Source organism: Thamnophis sirtalis, unplaced genomic scaffold (genome assembly GCF_051295495.1).
Source record: "Thamnophis sirtalis isolate CommonGarterSnake01/CBP01778 unplaced genomic scaffold, rThaSir2_p1.2 scaffold_14, whole genome shotgun sequence".
Classification (NCBI taxonomy): Eukaryota; Metazoa; Chordata; class Lepidosauria; order Squamata; family Natricidae; genus Thamnophis; species Thamnophis sirtalis.
Window position 1 is genome coordinate 4,561,215 of NW_028261394.1, and position 25,623 is coordinate 4,586,837.

The 25,623-nt window shown below is 45.5% G+C and overlaps 1 protein-coding gene across 1 annotated transcript in view; it reads right to left on the bottom strand.

Moving 5' to 3' along the window:
* LOC106550716 (trinucleotide repeat-containing gene 18 protein) overlaps positions 1–25,623 on the bottom strand; it is a 63,691-nt gene that overhangs the window by 27,701 nt on the left and 10,367 nt on the right. Inside the window, 6 exon segments of the mRNA XM_087729237.1 lie at positions 663–826; positions 2,711–2,851; positions 4,280–4,485; positions 5,381–5,483; positions 18,798–20,624; positions 22,503–22,631. Coding sequence (XP_087585363.1) covers positions 663–826; positions 2,711–2,851; positions 4,280–4,485; positions 5,381–5,483; positions 18,798–20,624; positions 22,503–22,631 — 2,570 coding nt within the window.

A 25,623-nucleotide genomic window follows, 5' to 3' on the forward strand; every position in this document is an offset into this window, starting at 1 on the left:
CCCACCAAGCCATGCCACGCCCAACAGGCAATGCCCACAGAACCAGTAGTAAAAAAAAAAGGAATTTCACCACTGCACAGGGGATTGTCTTTCTACAATCATGGGACCAGACTTTTGCACAGAATGACTGGTTGGGTTAGAGTTCCTCCTAGTCCACCTCCGCCAACGGTCCTACCTTGCCTTGTATGAAAAAATTGCCTGGTTAAAAATCCAGGTATAACCATCATGTGGAAAGGCCAGCTATGAGGCCCAACCCCAAGAATGATACACAGTGTGATTCTTCCAAGCGGAGTTCTTTATTGCTTCATACCTATAGACAGAATCTTGCCAGAACGAAAACTCTACTATCTGCATCTGCTCTGGGAACTATTGAGGAGGCGCTGCCCTCAATCACTTTCTCCCACACCTGATCTCTGAGCTGAGTTGCCTCTTACTCCTCTGGAATGCAGCCCCTCCCTTCCGGGAAACTCCCCCCACCCCGCGGTCGCTTACTACATTCCACCACATCAGTCTCCTCGGTTTAATGAATGCCAACTAGGATACTAGCTAGGTCTTCTCCATTCATCACATCTGGAGACCTAGCTTCAGAAAGGAGAGGCCGATGAAGTTGGCTTTCCAAAGGCAGATGTGGCAAGAGTTGAAGGCCAAGGATCGGGACCTACCACCAACTGGGCGTGCGCAGCCTGTTGCTGCAGGAGGTATAGCTCATGCTGACGAATCAGCTGCTGGTGAGACAAGAGCTGGAGCTGGTGAGCGTGCTGGAGAGAGCCCCTGGTGGGAGAATATAACGCAGGCCAGAGAGGGGGCGCACGGTCCATGAGTTCCGCTGGAATGGAAAGAGAGATGGACTTAAAACCCAGCCTCAATCAAAGCGAGACTTTAAGGACTACGCAAGGTGTTGGGCACATATGAACTTTACACAAAGCAGAGCAGAGTCAACAAGAGGGCCATGAAAATATCCACAGACCCCCCTCGCATCCTGGGCATAAATTGTTTCCACTTCTGCCCTCGAAACGACGCTATAGAGCACTGCCCATCAGAATAAGTAGACACAGACAGTTTCCCTTCCCCCACCTCCGAACGCCACCACTCTGCTTCACAACTAATTCCCACAACACTGTCAAATAATTTACTAAGACTACATTGCTACTATTCTTCTCTTCCTTCCTAGTATCTAACTCTCCCCATTGTTATGACTATAACCATGTTGCTTGTATCTTTCAATTTGTATTGTTTTATTTGTCTACTAGTACGATTTAATAGCTTATTAGTAACTTTGGCTATCACTAAGTGTTGTATCTTTTTATTCTTGATGAATGTATTTTATTTGTCTTATGTACACTGAGAGCATCTGCACCAAAGACAAATCCCTTGTGTCCAAGCACACTTGGCCAATAAAGAATTCTATTCTATTCTATTCTATTCTTATTTCTATTTCAATTAAATTCAATTCTGAATTATTATTCTATTCTATTCCTTATTCTATTCTATTCTGAATTATTATTCTATTCTATACTATTCTTATTACATTATTCTATGCTATCCTATTCCCTATTCTATTCTTATTCCACTATTCTATTCTGAATTATTATTCTAGTCTTATTCCATTATTATATTCTATCCTATTCCCAATTCTATTTTATTCTATTCTTATTCCATTTTCCATTATTCTATTCTATCATATTCCCTATTCTCTATTCTATGTTATTCTATTCTATTTTTATTCCATTATTATATTCTATCCTATTCTCTATTCTATTCTATTCTTATTCCATTATTCCATTATTCTATTCTATTCTATTCTTATTCCATTATTATATTCTATCCTATTTCCTATTCTATTTTATTCTATTCTTATTCCTTTTCCATTATTCTATTCTATCCTATTCCCTATTCTCTATTCTATTTTATTCTATTCTATTTTTATTCCATTATTATATTCTATCCTATTCTCTATTCTATTCTTATTCCATTATTCTATTCTATCCTATTCCCTATTCTATTCTTATTCCACTATCCTATTCTGAATTATTATTCTATTCTTATTCCATTATTATATTCTATCCTATTCCCAATTCTATTTTATTCTATTCTTATTCCATTTTTCCATTATTCTATTCTATCATATTCCCTATTCTCTATTCTATTTTATTCTATTCTATTCTTATTCCATTATTATATTCTATCCTATTCTCTATTCTATTCTATTCTTATTCCATTATTCCATTATTCTATTCTATTCTATTCTATTCTTATTCCATTATTATATTCTATCCTATTTCCTATTCTATTTTATTCTATTCTTATTCCTTTTCCATTATTCTATTCTATCCTATCCTATTCCCTATTCTCTATTCTATTTTATTCTATTCTATTTTTATTCCATTATTATATTCTATCCTATTCTCTATTCTATTCTTATTCCATTATTCTATTCTTATTCCATTATTCCATTATTCTATTCTATCCTATTCCCTATTCTATTCTATTCTTATTCCATTATTCCATTATTTTGTTTTATTCTATTCTATTCTTATTTCATTTTTCCATTATTCTATTCTATTCTTATTCCATTATTCTATTCTATCCTATTCCCTATTCCATTCTAGTCTTATTCCATTATTCTCTTCTCTTCTAATTCTACCTTACTGAAAGTCTATGTGAACAATAACCTGTACATCTGAAGGTACAATTCACTTTGGGTACCTACCAAAGTGGGTCAGGTGTTCACTGGGGATCATGACTAGCTGGCCGGATTGAGGATCTCTGGCAAACTGGTATGCAGAGGGGAGTGCTCCCCCCATGCCGGAAGGAAAGCCAGGGGCCATGCCTTGGTGCAAAGACGGGTGCCCTGCAAAGAATATGGGGGCGGAAGAGAAATTCTGTAAGCTGAAAAGATCAAAGACCAAAGGTTGCATGAAACCAGGTGAGATGGTGCCCAAACAAAGGGTTTTAGGATTCTACTGCCGGTCACCCAGGAATCCATAGATAAAGGTTCCCCTCACACATAGGTGCTAGTCGTTCCTGACTCTAAGGGGCGCTGCTCATCTCCGTTTCAAAGCCGAAGAGCCAGCCCTGTCCGAAGACGTCTCCGTGGTCATGTGGCCGGCATGACTCAACACCGAAGGCGCACGGAACGCTGTTCCCTTCCCACCAAAGGTGTTTCCTATTTTTCTGCTTGCATTTTTACATGCTTTCCAACTGCTAGGTTGGCAGAAGCTGGGACAAGGAACAGGAGCTCACTCCGTTACGTGGCGCTAGGGATTCGAATCACCAAACTTTCTGATTGGCAAGCTCAGCGTCTTAGCCACAGAAGCTGGGACTAGTAACAGGGGCTCATTCCGTTAAGCAGCGCTAGGGATTTCGAACTGCCGAACTGCCGACCTTTCGGATCGACAAGCTCAGCGTCTTAGCACCTGAGCCACCACATCCCAATGCATGGATGTGCATGGATGAATGCTTGTGAAGGTTCTCAGTCATGTAGAAAATAGTTGTCTCAAAGGGGCCTTTCAAAAGCCCCTTTTTTCCAGGGGAAAAAATAGGGTTTTTTTGTTTCTCCAATAATTTTTGTTGTTGTCATTGTGGCCTGTGGCCTTTTGAAAAAATCACTTTTGAGGTATGCATGGATAATAAAACAATTGCTGTATCATTCTTTATTCTAGTCCCCTGGAGTGCCTAGAAGCATCAGAGGTGCCCATGGCCTTAAGCAACGTCATCATTTCTCAGAGCATAGCAACAGACATGAGATTGCTGGATGTCATTATGCTCTTTGGGAAACCCTGAAATGAATGGGCTTTTTTTTCAAACTTGAAACGGTGCTAAGAGGATTGAAACAGGGCCCCTCGCGAAATTTCGCGCCGAAAAGCCTTCAGAACGAAATATCCGCACACCCGATGGGTGGTTTAAACCAGGGGTCGGCAACCTTAAACACTCAAAGAGCCACAAAGGTCCTAACCAGAAGCCCCACCCACCCCCCCGTGTTCAATTCTGGAGCAGACCGGAAGTCTGGTTCCCCACCATAGAGTCTCCTCCTAGCGCACCGTCCTTTTTTCCTCTATTTGTCCTAACCGGAAGCCCTATCAATTGTCGAGCTGACCAGGAAATCCGTTCCTTGCCATAGAGTCTCTTCCTAGAACGCTGTGCTTCCTCCTCCCCACCCCCAGCCAAAAAATTTTGTGGAGCTGACTGGTCACAGGGAGCCACAGCAGAGGAATGAAAGAGCCACATGCGGCTCCAGAGCCACGGGTTAGCCAACTCTGTGTTCATTTGATCACCTTACCATAGGGATGGCCGGTAAGCCACATGGACGAACTGCTGCTTCTGGGTAACCACGGATGGGTCGCCAGATGTGGTGTGGGGTCACCAATCCACCGTCCCGAACTGGTCAGGGGTGGCCCCCCAGTCACCATGAGGTTAGAGTTTAAGCCACTGGTAGCGCAAGTAGCCGGATGGATCCGAGCAAAATCAGCCAATTCTTTGCTTTCTCTGGGGGGGAAATAAAAAGAGGAGGAGGGCTTAGGGACCCCCAGCCTTGATAGGTTTCAAGCATGGTCCTTTCTTCACCAGGAAGGGGAATGACAACACTTCAATGGCAGGTGGAAGACATTTGTGGAAGAGGTTCGGAGGAGGAGGAGGAGGAGGAGGAGGAGGAGGAGGAGGAGGAGGAGGAGGAGGAGGAGGAGGAGGGCCTTGGGGTCCTTGATGCTCCCTTGGTGGCTTTCTTGCAGATGTTTCATTATCCAACTAGGTAATGCCATTAATACGAAGAAGAAGAAGAAGAAGAAGAAGAAGAAGAAGAAGAAGAGGAGGAGGAGGAGGAGGAGGAGGAGGAGGAGGAGGAGGAGGAGGAGGAGGAGGAGGAGGAGGAGGAGGAAGAAAAGAAGAGAAGAGGAGGAGGAGGAGGAGGAGGAGGAGGAGGAGGAGGAGGAGGAGGAGGAGGAGGAGGAGGAGGAGAAGGACCATGCCTATGGGGTCTTTGATGTTCTCTGTACTGTGGTTTTTTTTCCTGACGTTTCATAACCTAACTAGATTTCAGTATGAAGAAAAGGAGGAGGAGGAATTGGAGGAGGTGTCCAGATAATTTCTGAACTTCCTAGGAAGTTTACTCAGCCCCTTTCTCAGTCGTCCTTCCATCAGCCAGCAAGAATGTTTTTGTTTAGACTGGATACAGTTAGTAATCTGGGGTTTTTTTGCTTGGCAATTCTGTTTTTCTCCCTGCTATTTTTTCACAGCGGGTTTATTTGCTTCCGTTACATTTGTGGCTAAAATATACTTCCACATTACAGGTAGTTTTGAGAGTTGCATCTTTCAGACTGCAAAACTGCTGGCAGAAAGAGTCTAATTTTAGAGCTAAAGTGTCACGGGGAATAAGAAATCTCACCTGAGAAGTTTCTCCTGGTCTCGTTCCAGACGACTTGCCAGAAGGTGGTTTTCTCGAAGGCGTTGGCGGTCGTCCCCACAGTCCTCGTCCAGCCGTCCGTGTCCTAAGGGGCAACCGAAAAAAAAAGAAAGCTCAGCCTCCTGTAAATATAATCAAACATTGAGAATTCTCCAACCAACGGTTGGACGTTCTAGACATCTCTTCATGAATTGCCAGGATCCCAAGATCCTTGGTGGAGAAGCCTGAAGAGACAGTTATGGTGTAATGGTTAAGAGGTCAAGTGGAATCAGGAGGACAGAACAAGACAGATCGTACAGGAAGCTTTACACCCGTACAGATAAATTCCGAGTTCGGCTCTGAAATACAGGTAGCTTTCAGATTTGGGTTAATGTCAGGATTCCAAATAGCATCCCAAATTAAATCAGAGTCCAAGGCAAAGGATTCCTCAAAGTTCCAATTTATTAAGAGAGACATGTTGGCACATCTGGGGAAACATGAATCTGAAGGCTTCCCGGTTTTCCCCACCCAGTTGAGAGTTCATGATCTTGCCCCCACACCCACAAGTCCATCCCATGGTCCAATCTCCCACTGCCATTCTGGCAGGTCCACCCATCGTACCCTCACCACCGTCCAGACCTTCCGCACAGCCCTTAAGACCTGGCTAGCCCGTCAGGCCTGGGGATAAAGATAATCTGTCCCCACCCGAATGATGAATGAATGTTGTTTACTATTTTACTTTTATGTACTATTTTGTGTCTATTGTCTGTACCCTCCCCTCCCCATTTTATGTAAGCCGCTCTGAGTCCCCTCAGGGAAAAGGGCGGCCTATAAATATTAATAAAATCTCAAAATCTCAAATCTCAAATCCAGTTCCGGTCAGGTGTAGAGACAAAGGATGACCTTGGCTTTCTAGAAAGAATGTTGTTATGGCTACGTATCATCTAACTCCTTACAATTCCTCCCCTCCCATTTTCCCACCATAGAAAATGCATAGTAGCATAACAAAAAATGTGGGCAAGCCAAAGATCCAAAAGAAAAGATGGCTGCTGGCTTGACAGGTAGTCCTTATCTTACAACAGTTTATTGTTCAGAATAGGGATAGGGGAGAGGAGAGAGAAGGGAAGGGAATGGGAGGGGAGGAGAAAGAGAAAGAGAAGAGAATAGGGGAGGGGCACAGTGGGGCAGGACTTATAACTGTTTTTCACACTCATGTCCATTTCAGCCATTTCAATCATGTGATCTGAATTCAGATGCCTGGCAACTGGCTCATATTTATGACCGTTGCGGTGTCCTGCATCCACGCAATCCCCTTTTGCAAACTTCTGACAAGCAAACTCATGGGCTAAGCTAGATTCACTTAACCGTGTCATTACCTTAACAACTGCAATGAGCCACTCAGCACACCGTAGGAAGAAAGGGCGCAAAATGGGTTGGGTGGGATTCACTTAACAAATGTCTCACCAAGGCAGAGATTTTGAGGTCGTAAGTCAAGGACTACCTGTTCAGACCCCCCTTCTTCGCTCATTCAAAGACGACAGGCAGACAGACTTGAAAGGAAATAACTTTTTCAGTCCTTGGCTCGGACTGGCTGCGAGCCCAAAAATGAACATAAATAAAGTCTCTGGCAAGAAGATAACAGAATGCAAAAACAAAGATCTCTTACGGCCAAACCAGGTGTACAGAAAGAAAGCAAATCACTTCTCCAAGTGTCTCTTTGAATCAGGGTTACAGAAAGCAAATCACTTATCCAAGTGCCTCTCACAAACAAACCACGGCCGATGAACGATGAACCACGAACGAATGAATGAACGTTGACTTCTGCAACCAGGGCATGGCACCATCAGTCCTTTTATCTCCAGAAGACCACACTAACGAGCCCCAGCTGCATTGTTATTCCTGCATCCCGACTCAACTCACAGCAAACTTCTGCTGAGTCACAACAACTACCTGTAGTTCCTTTTGTCACAAATGTTTAGCAGAATTCTCCCCCCCCCCTTTATTTAAGGTCCTGACATATGGGATTTGCTGACTTCCATCTTCTCCGTTATCCCTGCGGCTACTTTAAAAAAAACAAATAAGGTTTTTCGAATACCGTATTTTTCGGAGTATAAGACGCACCCTTTCCCTCCTTAAAAAGCGTGAAAATTTGGGTGCATCTTATACACTGAATGTAGCCATACCCACTCACAGGCCCCCACCCTTTGGCTTCTGCCTCCCAGCAATTTACCTCTTTGCAGCAAAGGGGGGGGGGCTTCCAGAGGCTTCAATAGGTTATAGCAATCCCTGCAGCCTGAAACAGCTGATGATCGGGAGAAAGCGAAAGTGAAACTTGCCGGTTTGCTCCGCGTGGCAAATTGACGGGAGGCAGATTTTTTTTTCTTGTGCTAATCAGGCTGTTTGCTGCAAGGAGGTAAGTCAACAACTATAAATGCCTATAGACTGTTCAAATTATTAGACTTATTTTTTAAAGACTGCTTTCTTATTCTTAACAAAATGAAGAAGCCTTTTAAAACAACTGTTCGATCTGAAGAATAGCCCAGTGCTATTGTATCTCCTTTTAAGTAGCAGAGAATAACAATACTTCCAGAAAGCACTTCAATTTTAACAGCATCTGTACAAATGTAGCCTGAAGTATAACACTACAAATGGTATATATTGTCTGTACTATTTGTTGCAAGGAGACAAATTGCTGAGAGGGAGAGGCAGATTTTTTTCCCTTGTTTTCCTCCCCAAAATCTAGGTGCATCTAATACTTCGGAGCGTCTTATACTCCGAAAAATATGGTGATGACAGGCAGATGGTTTTAACTAGGTTTTCTCGTAAGGAAGCCACCTCGTTCTTGCAAATGCTTGTTTTCAATATCTTTTCTTTTCCTCACGGGCTTTCAAACCCCGCTAGCATCCCATCCAGGGACCACAGCTAACCCAAAGGGCCTAATAACCATAAAACAGCCTGTTCCATATTTCCTTACTTGAAGTGGTGGGATTCGGCCGGTTCGCACCACTTCAGGAGAACCGGTTGTTGAACTTTCTGAGCAGTTTGGTGAGCTGGTTGTTGGAAGAAATGATTAGGGCAGAGAACCGGTTGTTAAATTATTTGACTCCCACCACTGGATAGGAAGGAGCTGGGTTTGCAATGTGGAGGAAGAGGAGGAGGAGGAGGAAGAAGAAGAGGAGGAGGAGAGGAGGAAGAGGAGGAGGAGGAGAAGGAGGACTGTGAGATCCTTGGTGTTCTCTGAGCTTGGCTATTTTCTTGCGTTTCAAGACCCAACTAGGTAACTTCATCAGTAATAGAAGGCAGTTGGGTTTGCAATGTGGAGGAGGAGGAGGAGGAGGAGGAGGAGGAAGAAGAGGAGGAGGAGGAGGAGGAGGAGGAAGAGGAGGAGGAGGAAGAGGAGGACTGTGAGATCCTTGGTGTTCTCTGAGCTTGGCTATTTTCTTGCGTTTCAAGACCCAACTAGGTAATTTCATCAGTGATAGGAGCAGTGGTGGGATTCAGGCAGTTCGCACCACTTCAGGAGAACCAGTTGTTACGTTTCTGAGCCATTCGGTGAACTGGTTGTTGGAGGAAATCATTAGGGCAGAGAACCGGTTGTTAAATTGTTTGAATCCCAACACTGCTTACTTGCCTAAGAATAATAGTGCATCAGCCTTCAACACGGTGGTTCCCATGGCTCCACTAGGAATGTTCTGCACACCCCTTAACGTCCCAAACACAACCAACAAACTGCTGATTCACACACACACACACACACACACACACACACACACACACACACACAATCCTCAATAGGCAATCTTGTCTTTATAAATTTCCTGACATGACGTACAAAGTCCGCTGGAGCAACATTCATCCCCGTGCAAAATCCAATCGGTTATGCACAGAGCTTGGAAGGAGGGAGGGAGGGAGGGAGGGAGGGAGGCCGAAAGAAATGTCTCCGGAGGCCCCGTTTCCTTGGCGACCGATGCCCCTGTTCAATGTGTGGTTTGGCTCGCCAAATCCTACCAGATTAGATGAGTTAAACCCCCCCACCCCCCCCATTTTGCTTTTCTCTTTCTTAAAAGGTTTTGCACCTTCGAGCGCCCTACGCTTGGCACAGGCCAACTCAATATTATTAATTTTTTTTAAAAAAAGAAAGGAGGGGAAAAAAGTCTCTTGGCAGGCAAGGACAGGGGAAAAGGGTGGAGGGGCGAGGGAGAATTAGGGAGGGGGCCGCGAGACGGGCAAAAAAAAATGAGAGCCTTGTGTGCCAATTCTATTGCTTAGCAACCAGACAAGTACGGTCCTTGTTCACAGCTCTTATTTCTGTTCAGTAAATTACATTTAACAGAGCGGAGGGGGGGGAAGCAGAGGTTGGTGGGTGGGGGGAGATGAGGGGGGGATGTGGAAGCTTTCAGACCCGCTCATACAAACACATCTCCTTTGTTGGCTACCAATCCCGGCTCTTGGCTCCAGACGCAAAGAGGCTGTGGGAACCCAGATGGAAAAATGAAGTCAAGGCTGGCCGCGCCCCACGGACAGAATTTAAAAAAATGGACTTCGAAAACGATTTATCAAGCGTCCTAAAAAAAATAATAGGCAGGAAGTATGAGGACTGATAACTTTTGGGGAAGTGGGGTGTATGGACAATATAGTGGGATGCGATGGCTCAGTGACTAAGACGCTGAGCTGGTCGATCAGAAGGTCGGCAGTTCAGCGGTTCGAATCCCTCGCGCCGCGTAACGGAGCGAGCTCCCGTGACTTGTCCCAGCTTCTGCCAAGCTAGCAGTTCGAAAGCACGTTAAAAAATGCAAGTAGAAAAATAGGCGCCACCTTTGGTGGGAAGGGAACAGCGTTCCGTGCGCCTTCGGTGTTGAGTCATGCCGGCCACATGACCACGGAGACGTCTTCGGACAGCGCTGGCTCTTCGGCTTTGAAACGGAGATGAGCCCTGGAGTCGGGAACGACTAGCACATACGTGCGAGGGGAACCTTTACCTTATGGACAATATAATGATGACCCATCATCTCACCTTCTGACCAATGGATCGAACTATCTGCACCCTTTCTAAAAAGTCCGGCCCCCGTCTGCGATTTTTGTGGGAATGCCCAAGAGAGACACGCTCTTGAAATGCCAAATCGGTTGAAAAACAGACTGACTACATTGAAGCAATGTTTTTTTTTTAAAAAAAGAAAAAAACAGCAAATTGCAAATAAATGTAGATGGAAATACACTGCAGACATTTTGCAGAATCACACATGACCTGCTAATAAATTTAACTGGAGGGAGGAGAGGGAAGTTGGATGGCCCTTACAGTGACTCACGCTAACGAAATGTTCCCTAAGTTATTCCCACAGAGCTAAGTGGTGTCTGTGAGCTTGATTTATTTATCTTTATCTTGGGGGTTTTTTTAAAAAGGGGGGGGGGGCTTGGCAAATACATACTGGAGAGGCCAATCTTAGAAGTCAAGGCTCAGTGCTCTGAAGTTGCCAACTAGCAAAATGAACACAGAGGAGAGATTCATGCCCGAAAACAAGACAACTATGGAGAGCCTCAATCCATCCAAGGTCAAAGTATTTTTTTTCCCAACAGGCAACTGGACTTTCTTGGTTTTTCCTTGAAGATGGTTTGCTTCTCATCCCGAGAAGTTTCTTCAGTACAGAGAGCGCTAATGACCAGATGACTTGAAAGGATTATAAATTCTTCCATTCTCCACCATTCAGTCAGAACCGAAGAAGCTTCTTGGATGAGAAGCAAAACCTCTTCCAGGAAAATTAAAGTTGACTCTTGCAAAAACACCTTTGGGACACCTAAGGACAAGACCCGTGTTCATTCCTTCGTCACTTTTTAACCACTGAGCCAAGGTGGCGCAGTGGTTAAATGCAGCACTGCAGGCTACTGCTAGATCAGCAGGTCAGCGGTTCAAATCTCACCGGCTCAGGGTTGACTCAGCCTTCCATCCTTCCGAGGTGGGTAAAATGAGGACCCAGATTGTTGGGGGCAATATGCTGACTCTTTGTAAACCGCTTAGAGAGGCCTGAAAGGCCTATGAAGCGGTATATAAGTCTACTGCTATTGCTATTGCTATTACTTTTTAGCTGCTCACCTTTCCATTTCCTCCACCCATGTCCTCCAGGTCAGGGGTCTCCAACATTGGCCACTTTAAGACTTGTTGACTTCAACTCCCAGAGTTCCTCAGTCAGCAATCTTGGCCACTTTTAAGACTTGTGGACTTCAACTCCCAGAATTCCTCAGTCAGCAACCTTGGCCACTTTTAAGACTTGTGGACTTCAACTCCCAGAGTTCCTCAGTCAGCAATCTTGGCCGCTTTGAAGACTTGTGGACTTCAACTCCCAGAGTTCCTCAGCCACTTCAGCTGGGTTTGAATTCTGGGTCCTGAAGGCCAAAAAGTGGCCAAAGTTGGAGACCCCTGCTGCAGATGCTCTCTACCACAGCCCCCTGGGCCCTATGGGAACTGTAGTCCAAATAACTGGAGGCCTCCAGACAATGGAGTGCTATAATTTGGGGATTAGGAAAGTCAACCCAACCTTCCAAACTCTTCCCTTCATCTTTAATTGACAACATTTCACGATTTCAGAGAATGCTCAGCTGAAATCTCAACCGGTTGTGTAAGAGTCGTTGGAGCAGGCTACCACAATCTTAGAAAAGTCCAGCAATTTTCATTTGGCTCTGAAATTGTGGCAGAAACAGAAGAGATCGCTCAATGACTTATCTCCACAATCCATGGTCTTCCCTAGTTTAATTTTATCTAAGCAGACCTGACCTGGAGCTTAACTTTGGCTTTCCAGGATCACTCTGAAAACCCTCCGAGGGATCTACTCGATTTCACATCAGGGGTAATCCAGAACCACAAAGTTCTCCATCCCAAACAGTGGCCCATCTCTTCCCACCCCGACTCAATTCTCCTCGTTCAAATGGCCGTGTCTTCCTTTTTCATTGAATCACGTCCCGAATTTTAATTATAAGGTGTCCGCTGCCCGCAGCTACACCCGTCTCCCCTTGCCATCATTCATGCCACACAAAAATCGCTGGGATGGGGCTCAAAACGTTGGCGCTGGGTGTTGCTTTGTTTTGTTTTGAGAAATGGAAGGCAGCTGAGATGCTCTTTCAAATCAAAAGCAGCTCTTAGTTGGAAAGGAGCCCTTTTAGCCTCTTGTACAAACAAAACTGAGAATTCAGTTAAGCGCCAGTGATTTACTCTGGGGTGAAGGCCGGTCACACACACACACACACACACACACACACCCAAGCTCAAGAACTATTCGACACGCCAACATTTATACCTAAGAGCAATAGAGAAGAAACTGTCTACCAAGTTTTAATCTCTCCTTCCTCGTTCCCTTTATTTATTTATTTATTTATTTATTTATTTATTTATTTATTTGACTTATATACCGCTTCATAGGGCTTTCAGCCCTCTCTAAGCGGTTTACAATTTTTTTTAGCAAATTGAGTCAGCAACTTGCCCCCACAATCCGGGTCCTCATTTCACCCACCTCGGAAGGATGGAAGGCCGAGTCGACCTTGAGCCGGTGAGATTTGAACCGCTGAACTGCAGATCACAGTCAGCTAAAGTGGCCTGCAGTACTGCACCCTAACCACTGCGCCATCTCGGCTTTTTCCCCATTCTGGTCGACTTTGAATCCTATAGACCCGTGATGGCCAAACCCCAGAGATGGCACACAGACAGGGCCGGATTTAGATTAAATTGGATATAAATTGTAAACAATGATTAAGAAAGGAGGTCTAAAAATTTTGTTAAAATTAGAGCATCATGTTAAAAATGTAGTGATAATGGATAAAGTTAGATAAATAACTGATAAGGATAACAATGTGTGTGTATGTATGTGTGTGTCTCTGTGTGTATGTGTGTATGTATGTATGTATGTATGTATGTATGTATGTATGTATGTATGTATGTATGTATTGGTTTGAAAAGAGGAAATTTGGTATAAATTTTAAATGGTGAAAAAGCAAGTTAAACTTAGTCAAACTATTGTTAAATAAATGACTGATAATGATAATAATGTAATAATTTGTAATTGATATGATAAAAGGGAAATTGGATATAAATTGTAAACAATGATTAAGAAAGGAGGTCTAAAATTTTTGTTAAAATTAGAGCATCATGTTAAAAATGTAGTGATAATGGATAAAGTTAGATGAATAACTGATAAGGATAACAATGTTTGTGTGTGTGTGTGTGTGTTGGTTTGATAAGAGGAAATTTGATATAAATTTTAAATGGTGAAAAAGGGTGGAAAAGTAAGTTAAACTTAGTCAAACTATTGTTAAATAAATGACTGATAATGATAATAATGCAATAATTTGTAATTGACAGGATAAAAGGGAAATTGGATAAATTGTAAACAATGATTAAGAAAAGAGGTCTAAAAATTTTGTTAAAATTAAAGCATCATATTAAAAATGTAGTGATAATGGATAAAGTTAAATAAATAACTGATAAGGATAACAATGTATGTGTGTGTATTGGTTTGATAAGAGGAAATTTGGTATAAATTTTAAATGGTGAAAAAAAGGCAAAAAGTAAGTTAAACAGTCAAACTATTGTTAAATAAATGACTGATAATGATAATAATGCGATAATTTGTAATTGACAGGATAAAAGGGAAATTGGATATAAATTGTAAACAATGATTAAGAAAAGAGATCTAAAAAATTTGTTATTAAACATAATTAATTTTTATTTTGAATGTGTTATAAAGGTATAATGCGATTGGATGATATTGAAAATAGATAAGGGAATGCCTCTATGTGGTTTTGTTTTAAATTTTGGAATGTTTGTTATAAAGGGACATTAAAACAACTGTAGTCATATGAAGGATGAGGTATGATGATATATATATCTATGATCTATACTAGTCTCCCTTTATTTATTTATCAGCACAAATAAAAACACAAATATAACAAAAAGGCAACAGTAAAAATATTGGGTTTCTATCGTGATGGACTCTTGTGACGAACCGATTGACAGATGTTGGAAGCAGTTAGCTTCCTCCCATAATTGGGGCTTACCAGGGGTTGTGACACTAATATATACCTTCTTCCCTGGCTTCAGCTGATAAGGAGGAGACCTGTGGCTTGATGGCTAAGACGTTTGCCTAAGATGCAATACAGCACAGGTTCGAATCCCAGTAAGGGTATGGCTAGCTGATGAGAGCTAAATAGCTTGAAATAGATCTATACTAGTCTCCCTTTATTTATTTATCAGCACAAATAAAAACACACATATATATATATGATAACGGATAAGAGCCTGTGGCCTAATGGCTAAGAAGTCTGCCTAGTATGTAATATAGCCCAGGTTCTAATCCCAGTAAGGGTATGGCTAGCTGATGAGAGCTAAATAGCTTGAAATAGATCTATACTAGTCTCCCTTTATTTATTTATCAGCACAAATAAACACACACACACACACACACACACACACACACACACACACACATATATATATATGATGTAAAATAGATTGCTTGATATGAATCGTAGGTGATGCTGGTGGAAGGGATGCACGAAGGTTCTTTGTAACCAATTGACAAACTTTCTACAATTTGTACTAGAGGATGATTTTAAGGTGTTTGTTTGCCTTTATTCAAAAAATAAAAGTAATTATTTAAAAAATGAACTTCGCTCGTTGGGGGTCCTCCATAAACACCAGGCTAGAATTCTCCACTCAACTGAAGAAGGTTATTTTCCATCTAGTTGACGTGTTTGCTTGTTGAGGCCGCTTTATTAATACGGTGCATTAATGTTCTGCACAAAATAACAGCAATGCAACAGTGACACCCTATGGCATAGACAATGCATCTCCTGGTAGATGTGGTTCCCTCGGAACAAAACCTGAAGCTTGCGCAAAAACGTGAAGCTCCTTCAACCTGGCTGAGATTGTTGACCCTGAAATCTGGTGGTGAACTGAGATATGAAGGCCTTGGAACCACCGTCCTTCCTTTGACCACAAAAACAAGGATAAGACAGAGAATTCACTAAGCAGAAAGTTCTTCTGCAAATGGAGGCAAATCTACATGTCCCAGGATAACGTTACCGGATCCAATCCGAGTAAGTCACTGGCTCCAGAGGTTTACTCTTTCAAACTTTTGGACTCTTGCTGGTATTCTCACCGAGGCTTCCCGAGAGCCTGAAGCAAACTCCTGGTCCCCACAAAAAAACCCTTTTTATTAATTGACTGTGAATTCTGCTTCTTCACATCCTGCAAAGACTTTCAAGGGAGGATTTAAAGTCACAGACCTTAATAAATAAAACCCCTTTTATTAATTGACTGTGAATTCTGCTCCTTCACATCCTGCAAAGACTTTCAAGGGAGTATTTACAGGCACAGACCTTAATAAATAAAACCCCTTTTATTAATTGACTGTGAATTCTGCTCCTTCACATCCTGCAAAGACTTTCAAGGGAGGATTTAAAGTCACAGACCTTAATAAATAAAACCCCTTTTATTAATTGACTGTGAATTCTGCTCCTTCACATCCTGCAAAGACTTTCAAGGGAGTATTTACAGGCACAGACCTTAATAAATAAAACCCCTTTTATTAATTGACTGTGAATTCTGCTTCTTCACATCCTGCAAAGACTTTCAAGGGAGGATTTAAAGTCACAGACCTTAATAAATAAAACCCCTTTTATTAATTGACTGTGAATTCTGCTCCTTCACATCCTGCAAAGACTTTCAAGGGAGTATTTACAGGCACAGACCTTAATAAATAAAACCCCTTTTATTAATTGACTGTGAATTCTGCTCCTTCACATCCTGCAAAGACTTTCAAGGGAGGATTTAAAGTCACAGACCTTAATAAATAAAACCCCTTTTATTAATTGACTGTGAATTCTGCTCCTTCACATCCTGCAAAGACTTTCAAGAGAGGATTTACAGTCACAGACCTTAATAAATAAAACCCCTTTTATTAATTGACTGTGAATTCTGCTCCTTCACATCCTGCAAAGACTTTCAAGGGAGTATTTACAGTCACAGACCTTAATAAATAAAACCCCTTTTATTAATTGACTGTGAATTCTGCTCCTTCACATCCTGCAAAGACTTTCAAGAGAGGATTTACAGTCACAGACCTTCTCTGGCTTGGAGAGCTGCCAGGTCGATATCTGCAGAACTTGGCAAGGAGCCTCGGAGAGTCATGAACCAATGAAGCGAACTAATGGTCTCCTGCAAACTCCACTCCCCTTTCGCTCCTCTTTTATTTCCTCTGGGAGGGGCCATTCACCGTCCACCTATGGCTTTACTCCCAAGTCGACCCCTGTTCTTTAGCTCTTCCCTTCGTCTGCCCACTCTGCGCACTGGGAACAGGCTCCAGCTGTTCTTCTGCCCCACTGATGTCTGACTCAGAAGGCAGCTGATAACTGGCATACGGCCCTGGCCCCCTCTCTGCTTCCAACACAGAGTCCTCGTCAGAGCTTTCCCCAGACTCCAGGACTGGTCCATCTTCCTCCCCAACCTCCTCACTGTCCGACTCTGCTGCCAGCTCCACTGGCCACTGGCAGGTCACAACAGCGGGACCTCATCCTCAGGAAACTTCTGCCTACCAGAATGTATGCTGTAGGTTATTCTATATTCTATTCTAGCTGGCCATCAGCACCCCAATCGACAAGTGAAAACTCACACACAACCAGGCACCACATAAATACTACGCATAGAATAGCCCCCACGGACATTCTGGCTAGAGAGAATTTCACTGAGGATGGGCTCCAGCACGAGTTCCAAAAGCTTGGAAAAAGTAAACCTCTCGTCCCAGCGACCGACTCAGACTGGATCCTGCAACAAAGATCTTTTTAAAAACGTCACGTCCCTCCTTCTAGGAACAGCATTACCATAGTAATTGACACCATAACAACTATGGGGCTGCCCTTGAAGAGTATTCGGCGACTTCAGCTAGTCCAGAATGCGGCCGCGCGAGCGATTGTGGGTGCACCTTGTTTCACCCACATAACACCTATCCTCCGCGAGCTGCACTGGCTACCTGTCGATCTCCGGGTACGCTTCAAGGTGCTACTTGCCACCCACAAAGCCCTCCATGGTAGTGGATCTGGATACTTGAGAGACCGCCTACTGCCAATTACCTCCACACGACCTATTAGATCTCACCGGTTAGGCCTCCTCCGAGTCCCATCTGCCGGTCAATGTCGACTGGCAACTACGCGGAGGAGAGCCTTCTCGGTGGTAGCTCCGACCCTGTGGAACGATCTCCCCATGGACATTCGTACCCTTACCACCCTCCAGACCTTCCGCACAGCCCTCAGAACCTGGCTATCCCGTCAGGCCTGGGGTTAAGATTACAACCCGCCCGAATAGTATGAATGTTGGGTTTTAATTATGTATTTGTCTTATATGTTAAAAGTCTGTCTCCCCCTCCCCTTTTAAGTTGTAAGCCGCCCTGAGTCGCCCCAGGGAAAAGGGCGGCATATAAATAAACTTTAAAATCTAAAAAATCTAAATCTATTTTGTTCATTTCTGTGTTGTCCACTCCAAACTTTCTTGTCGAGGTCCTGAGGATTGAATAGCTGCCAGCTGATGTAAGACTGTAAGATGTAATTTGTAAGCTGAAGGCCAGGCTGACGAAATAAGGTTGATTCATTGCAGCTATGGCATAACCCTTTTAAGACTCTGAAGGGGGCGCACACTAGTCTATATATATAAAGGTGGCTATTAGAGGGTGTTTTTTCTTCTCGGCGTGTATTCAGTGCTCTCCTTGTGTCTGTAGTGAATGGAAAGGGATTTTATCTTCTGCATGTGTTTGCCTGTATATACTTGTAAATAAACCACTGTTACCATATTTTTCGGAGTTTTTTGTGAAAACGGGCCCATTTTTTGTCCAAAAAATGGGCATGGATAGCCTTTAGGAGGCTTATAAAGTGCTCCTGGGGGCTGGGGGGGGGAATGGGCCCGCTTTTGCTCATTTCTGCCCTCTCCAGCCTCCAGGAGCTCTCTGAAAGCCTCCAAAACGCTCTCTGTGGCCATTTCGGTGAAGGGGACAGGATATTGGGAGGCAAAAAATGCTGTATTCAGTGTATAAGATGCATCAGATTTTCAGCCTCTTTTTTGAGGGAAAAGGGTGCATCTTATACTCCGAAAAATACAGTAATTGTCTTGGTGTGTTATTGCTCCTGGGTGTATCACATAAAGCTAGTCACACTGCTAAAACTCTGACATTTCTTGTCCAAACTTTCCAAAGGTACCAACACCTGGGAGAATCCCCACCGCCGATCCCCAGCTTCCTACCTCCATCTGCATCTAGCCAACCATCTCAAGCTCAGAAGTGAACCTACATCTACAAAAACCTCAATGCCCAGAATTCCCCAACCAATAGGGCCAAGGCAGGAGTTGCAACTGTGCCATCCAGAGCCGGATGCTTCCCCGCCCACAACCTACCTTTCACATTACTCAAGGAGAGGGAGCGGTCGCGGTCCACGAGCCCCAGCTTGCTGCCACTGCTGTTGTCCTTCTGGCGAGCCACCGCCACCGCGATGCCAACGGGGAGATGTCTAACTTCCACCTCTCCTTGAGATCCAATGCTCTCGCGTCCAAAAGACTTGGCACTTTCAGGCCGCTCCGGTTCCTTCTTCAGCTGCTTGCCGGCTTGGTGAGGCAGCAGCTGCTGGAGCTTGGGGGAAGGCTGTTGACCGGGGTCCAGCTTCATGTTGCCCAGGCCCCCAAAAGGACTTTTCTTGCCGCCACCTTGCCGTGCCGACGCCTCCTTTGCAAAGCTGCCGCTGTACTTGATGAGGCTTTGCATGGCGGAGCCTTCGCCGTGCGAGGGAGGGTGGAGGCTCTCTGGCACGCTCCGGCCTCCCACCACGGAGGACCTCTGCAGGTTGCTGGGCTCCAGGTAGGTCTTCTTGGCGTCCTCCTCCACCCGATTGGCATGGTTGTGTTGGGCAGCTAAAACGGCCATCTGAGTGGTGGCAAAGTTGCCCATTTCAAAAGGCTTCCATTTTTGTTCCGGGGGCTTCAGCTGCTGGTTGGGATCCAAATGCTGCCGGGAGGAAGAGGACAAGGAGGAAGCAGAGGAGGAAGGAGACGAGGTGTCCAAAGTGCCATAGATCTTCACCGCTTCTTTGCAGCCGGGTCTTTGGAAACGGTCCCGCTCGCAGGAGCGATGCTCTGCCTCCATGCCCGCTTTGGGCAAGTCCTTCAAAGGGAGGTACTCCCTGCTTTCGGGGGAGTTCAACCTCGGCCTGTTCAGGAAGTTCTCGGAAGCCGCCTGCTTCTTCAAGACCATGGAGTTGGCCCTGATGACCGAGCTTTTCTCCCGCAGGATCTCCATCCGCTTGGCGTCTGCGTGGAGGGAGAACTCCTGGGCCAAAAGGTTGCGCGAAGCCTCCGTCAGGCACCTCTCGGGGACGGCCTGCAAGACCCCCACTCGGGCAGCGGTGGGAACCTCCTTCTCCTTCAGCTTGGCATTGTCCCGGGCTTGAGAGGCAATCTGAATGGGGCCGTTCCTCTCGTCGTACCCCTCGAGGGAAGGCACGAAGGTGGGCGCGATGACCTTGTGTTCCCTCCCAGACTCCTTGGTCAAGGGGAAGATGGTGTACATGTTGGGGTGGATTGGCTGGGGAGGGAAGGCCGAGGGCGGGGGCAGCTTCCCCGGTTGAGCTGGCGAAGGACAGCTGCAGGCCACATGCAAGGCAGCCACCGAGCTCATCGCGGCGTCAACTTTCTTGATCCGGTCGGAGTAGACGTAAGGAGGAGGCCTCGCATTCTCGTCGTGTCTGCTGAGGTCCTTGGGGCAGCGGTCCAACTCGGAGCCCTGGGCGCTTCCGGTCATGTTGCAATTGCTGAGGGAAGAGGTCTGAAGGGGGTGTTTGGACTTTGGTTCTCCGCCGAAGACCCCCCGATGGGACAAGTGTTCTTCGAGGTAGGGAGACAAGCGCTCCCCGACCTTCGCGGCCTTCTCAAATCCGTTCGTTTTCCTCTCGCTCTCGGGCTTGGTGTCCTGGGTGAGGTCCACCACGCTGTGAGGCCGGGAGTCCTCGCGCAGCTTGGCCTCCTTCTTGGCCAGGGAGAAGGAGAGGTCGCTTCGGTAAGAGCGGTCCTTCCCACCGAGGCCTTTGGGGACGTCCTTGGGGGTCCTGTGTGGGTGCCCAAAGTCCTTTTCGTGGAGGAGGGTGCTGGAGGCAGGGTTGGGGGCTGCCCTAGACGGCGTGGCCTGGGTGTGCAAAGCAGCTTGTCCCGGGTGCCCAGCAAGGTAAAATCCATCTGTAAGTCAAAGGAGGGTGTGGGGGGGAGAAGAGCAGATTGTGGTCAATTCTCTTTGATCAAGGCAAACCCAACCGTACAAAACATATCAAGGATGACATGGGCTGACTCGGAAGCATCCCAAGTCAGGTTGAAAAAAAGGCTTTCCTACTTTATCAACCTACCAGATTTTTTTTTTTAACCTTGGGACAGATGGTTTCAATCTCTAATTTTCAGCTAATATGGCAAGCAAGCAAGGAAGGAAGGAAGGAAGGAAGGAAGGAAGTAGAGAAGAGAGACAGATGGAGGGAGGAAAGGAAGGAAGGAAGAGAAACAAAGATGGAGGGAAGGAGGGAAGGAAAGAGAAGGAAGGAAGGAAGGAGAGAAGAGAGACGGAGATTGAGGGAAGGAGGGAGGGAAGGAAAAGGAAGGAAGAGAGAGAGGAAGGAAAGAAGGAAGGAGAGAAGAGAGATGGAGGGAGGGAAGGGGAAGGAGAGAAGAGAGACAGAGATTGAGGGGAGGGAAGGAAAAGGAAGAGAGAGAAGAAGGAAGGAAAGAAGGAAGGAGAGAAGAGAGATGGAGGGAGGGAGGGGGAAGGAGAGAAGAGAGACAGAGATGGAGGGAGAAAGGAGGGAAAAGGAAGGAAGGAGAGGAAAGAGACAGATGGAGGGAGGAAAGGAAGAAAGGAAGAGAGAGGAAAGAAGGAAGGAGAGAAGAGAGATGGAGGGAGGAAAGGAAGGAAGGAAAAGGAAGGAGAGAAGAGAGACAGAGATGGAGGGAAGGAAGGAGGGAGGGGAAAGGAAGGAAGGAGAGAAGAGAGACAGATGAAGGGAGGAAAGGAAGGAAGGGAGACAAAGATGGAGGGAAGGAGAGAGGGAAGGGAAAGGAAGGAAGGAGAGAAGAGAGACAGATGAAGGGAGGAAAGGAAGGAAGGAAGAGAGACAAAGATGGAGGGGAGGAGAGAGGGAAAGAGAAGGAAGGAAGGAGAGAAGAGAGACAGATGGAGGGAGGAAAGGAAAGGAAGGAAGGGAGACAAAGATGGAGGGGAGGAGGGAGGGAAAGAGAAGGAAGGAAGGAGAGAAGAGAAACAGAGATGGAGGGGAGGAAGGAGGGAAGGGAAAGGAAGGAAGGAGAGAAGAGGGACAGATGGAGGGAGGAAAGGAAGGAAGGAAGAGAGACAAAGATGGAGGAAAGGAGGGAGGGAAAGAGAAGGAAGGAAGGAGAGAAGAGAGACAGAGATTGAGGGGAGGGGAGGGGAGGAAAAGAAAGGAAGAGAGAGAAGAAGGAAGGAAAGAAGGAAGGAGAGAAGAGAGATGGAGGGAGGGAGGAAGGAAGGAAGAGAGACAAAGATGGAGGGAAGGAGGGAGGGAAAGAGAAGGAAGGAAGGAGAGAAGAGAGACAGAGATTGAGGGGAGGGAAGGAAAAGGAAGGAAAAGAGAGAAGAAGGAAGGAAAGAAGGAAGGAGTGAAGAGAGATGGAGGGAGGGAAGGAAGAAGAGAGACAGAGATGGAGGAAGGAAAGGAAGGAAAAGGAAGGAGAGAAGAGAGACAGATGGAGGGAGGAAAGGAAGGAAGGAAGAGAGAGAGGAAAGGAGAGAAGAGAGACAGATGGAGGGAGGAAAGGAAGGAAGGAAGAGAGAGAGGAAAGGAGAGAAGAGAGACAGATGGAGGGAGGAAAGGAAGGAAGGAGAAGGAAAGAAGAGAGAGGAAATAAGGAAGGAAGGAAAAGAAAGGAGAGAAGAGAGACAGAGATGGAGGGAAGGAAGGAAGGAGAGAAGAGATGGAGGGAGGGAGGGAAGGAAAAGGAAGGAAGGAGAGAAGAGAGACAGAGACAGAAGGAAGGAAGGAAGGAAGGAAGGAAGGAAGGAAGGAAGGAAGGAAGGAAGGAGGGAAGGCTTACCTTTTGGGGTCTCAAAGAGGCTGTGCTGACTCAGCTGAGCAAGTAAGGGATTCCCACTGCTGCTGTGAGGTTCCAGGTGACTCAGAGGAATGTATGAGGGGTAGAGACCACTCGGCAGGTGGGAGAAACCTGGAACAGAAGAACAAATGCACAGATCAGTTCAGGATTCAACAACCCCCCATACACACACACACACACACCATGTTGCTTTCTCCCTGCCCTTCCCCTTTCCCCCCCCCCTCTAATTTCCTCTCTCATTTTTGGTCCTTCGCTTTTTTTGCATTTTCTTTTTTTAAAAGTTCCATTGGGGAGTGGAAGAGGGGAAACCCCAGAGTTGGGCTGTTCAACTTTTCCTTCTGCTCCTGCTTTCTTCCTTCCCTCCGTTTCGTTTGTCAGAAATATAAAGGGACCGATTTTTTTTTTAAATGATGAAAATGAGCAGAGTTGGCAGTTAGCAAAGTCATCCCTCTAACACCCCCCCCACCCCCTCCCCAATTTCTGAACGTGGTCGAGGAACGGAGATTTGTCTTGCTCAAATTCCTTCCGCCTTTTTACTTGGCCACAGAGCTGAACTGGTAGCCGCCGAAAGGAAGTCCAAAGCCCATCATCCTGATTCTTCATCAACTCCCAGGCACCAGCTGACACCCTCCCCCTCCCACCAGCCGTCCCCGGTTCAGGAAATGGGTCTGCAGGGCTATTTTTTGGCACCAGATAAGAAAGTATTTGGAAAAGATGCTAAATGAGAGGATGGAGTGGAGGCCAGAATTATATTTTTATTCGGGATCCCAAAAGAAAATACATGGCAAAGGTGGGACTATATTTAATGCTGCGCATTTCAACAAGACTGGTTTCTGCACAAAACTGGAAAAATAAGAGAGATTTCCCCGGCACAAGAAATAATAAATAATAATATTGACGTGCGCAGAGATGGACAGACTGACTCTAGAACTCAAAGACAAGCAGAAGACAGAATATCACCAAATCTGGGACAAATGGGACCGATCGGTGGTGGGATTCAAATAATTTAACAACCAATTCTCTGCCCTAATGACCAGCTGGGTAGGCGGGGCTCGGTGGTCATGTGACTGGGTGGGCATGGCCAACTCAACGTCACTCAGGTTGATGGGCACTTTGCCCTAGCTGTGACAATGGTAATAAGGGTTAACCGGAGAGGCAGTTTCTGTAAGCAGGGCAATAAAGATGAGGCTAGAAACAACACCAGAATGTTTCCTTCCTTCCTTCCCTCCTTCCCTCCCTCCCTCCCTCCTTCCTTCCTTCCTTCCTTCCTTCCTTCCTTCCTTCCTTCCTTCCTTCCCTTCCCTCCCTCCCTCCCTCCCTCCCTCCCTCCCTCCCTCCTTCCTTCCTTCCTTCCTTCCTTCCTTCCTTCCTTCCTTAAAGGATTATCACTGTTAGAAAAAAAACAACAAAATGAGATTTCTTCCAACAACCAGTTCTCCCAACTGCTTAGAAAGTTACCAACCGGTTCTCTCGGGTAGGTGCGAACCGGCTGAATCCTACCATGGTTAGAAAGGAGGGGGAAAGGCCGGGTCAGAAAAACACAGACAAGTTAAGAATTGGAGAACATGGTATTAAGAAGGTGCGATAGGTAGGAATCGGATATGTATTTGTATGGTTAGTAATTATATAAAAGAAAGGATCAACGGACAGGTAATCTGACTGACCACACACCCCTACGTAATGGATATAAAACGCCACTGTTGTAAAATCCAATCACTACGTTTATGCCAGAAATGTCTCACTAGGTTCAATGTTTGAATGTTTATCTAATAAAAAAACTTTTTTATATAAAAAAAGGGAAAGAGGGAGGGAAAGAAAGAGAGAAGGAGAGTTGAAAGGAAGGAAGGAAGGAGGGAGGAAAGGAGGGAGATTAAGAGAAAAGAAGGAGGAGGGAAAGAGGAAGGGAAGGAGGGAAGGTATGTGAGAAGGAGGGGGGATCGAGGGAGGGAAAGGAGGGGGAAGGAAAGGAGGAAAGGAGAAAAGAAAGGAGGGAAGGCAGGGGAGAAGGAAGTAAGGGGGGAGGGAAGAAAAGGGTATGGAAAAGAAGAAATGAGGGAAGAGAAGAGGGAGGGAAGGAATAAGATACCTAACCTTTGATGTTTATATGATTTGATAGTATGGGAATATCTCGAAATGTAGTTGTATTGTTTTTTACAAGTTATGGATGTTGTATTTTCGTTTTACCAATAAAATATTTAAAAAAAAAAAGCAATAGCAATAGCAATAGCAGTTAGACTTATCTACCGCTTCATAGGGCTTTCAGCCCTCTCTAAGCGGTTTACAGAGTCGGCATATCGCCCCCAACAACAATCTGGGTCCTCATTTTACCCACCTCGGAAGGATGGAAGGCTGAGTCAACCTTGAGCCGGTGAGATTAGAACCGCTGAACTGCAGATAACAGTCAGCTGAAGTGGCCTGCAGTACTGCACTCTAACCACTGTGCCACCTCGGCTCTTAGAGGACCTGAGAGGTGCTCAGTTTCCGTCCAGTGGGGCGTTAGGGTCTCAGGAACCCTTGAAGCCAACTCTACAAGGGCGGGCGTGGCCATCAGAGACACGGGGAGGAAGTCAACCAAGGGGAGGAAGAGTGGGGATGCCTTTGGGGTCTTGATAAGAGAAGGCCTTCAGCCTGGCCAAGTTGTGGTCTCGCAACCCAACCCGCAAGCAGTGGGGGGTCAGGAAAACAACCTTGTGCAATTCAGAGAAGGGGGGTAAATTTTCACCGAGCGGCCGTTGCGAAAACCCACAATTCCTTTGCAATCCAAGGAAGAGAGAACGAAAGGAGGGGAAACCCCCAACGCAAAACAAGTAAAAAAATTTAAATTATTCAACCGTAATAATAATAAAAGTCCCTCAGGTTAAGGCAACTTGCCTAGAAAAATGGGAGAGCTGGGTTTTATTTTGGATGTGCTTGGACCAATTGTCAGGAGATGGTGAGTTCTAGTCTGATCTCTCTCTCTCTCCCTCTCCCTCTCTTTCTCCCTCTCTCTCTCTCTCTCCTCTCTCTCCCTCTCCCTCCCTCTCTCCCTCTCTCTCCCTCTCTCTCTCTCCCTCCCTCTCTCCTTCTCTCTCCCCCTCTTTCTCTCTCTTTCTCCCTCTCTTTC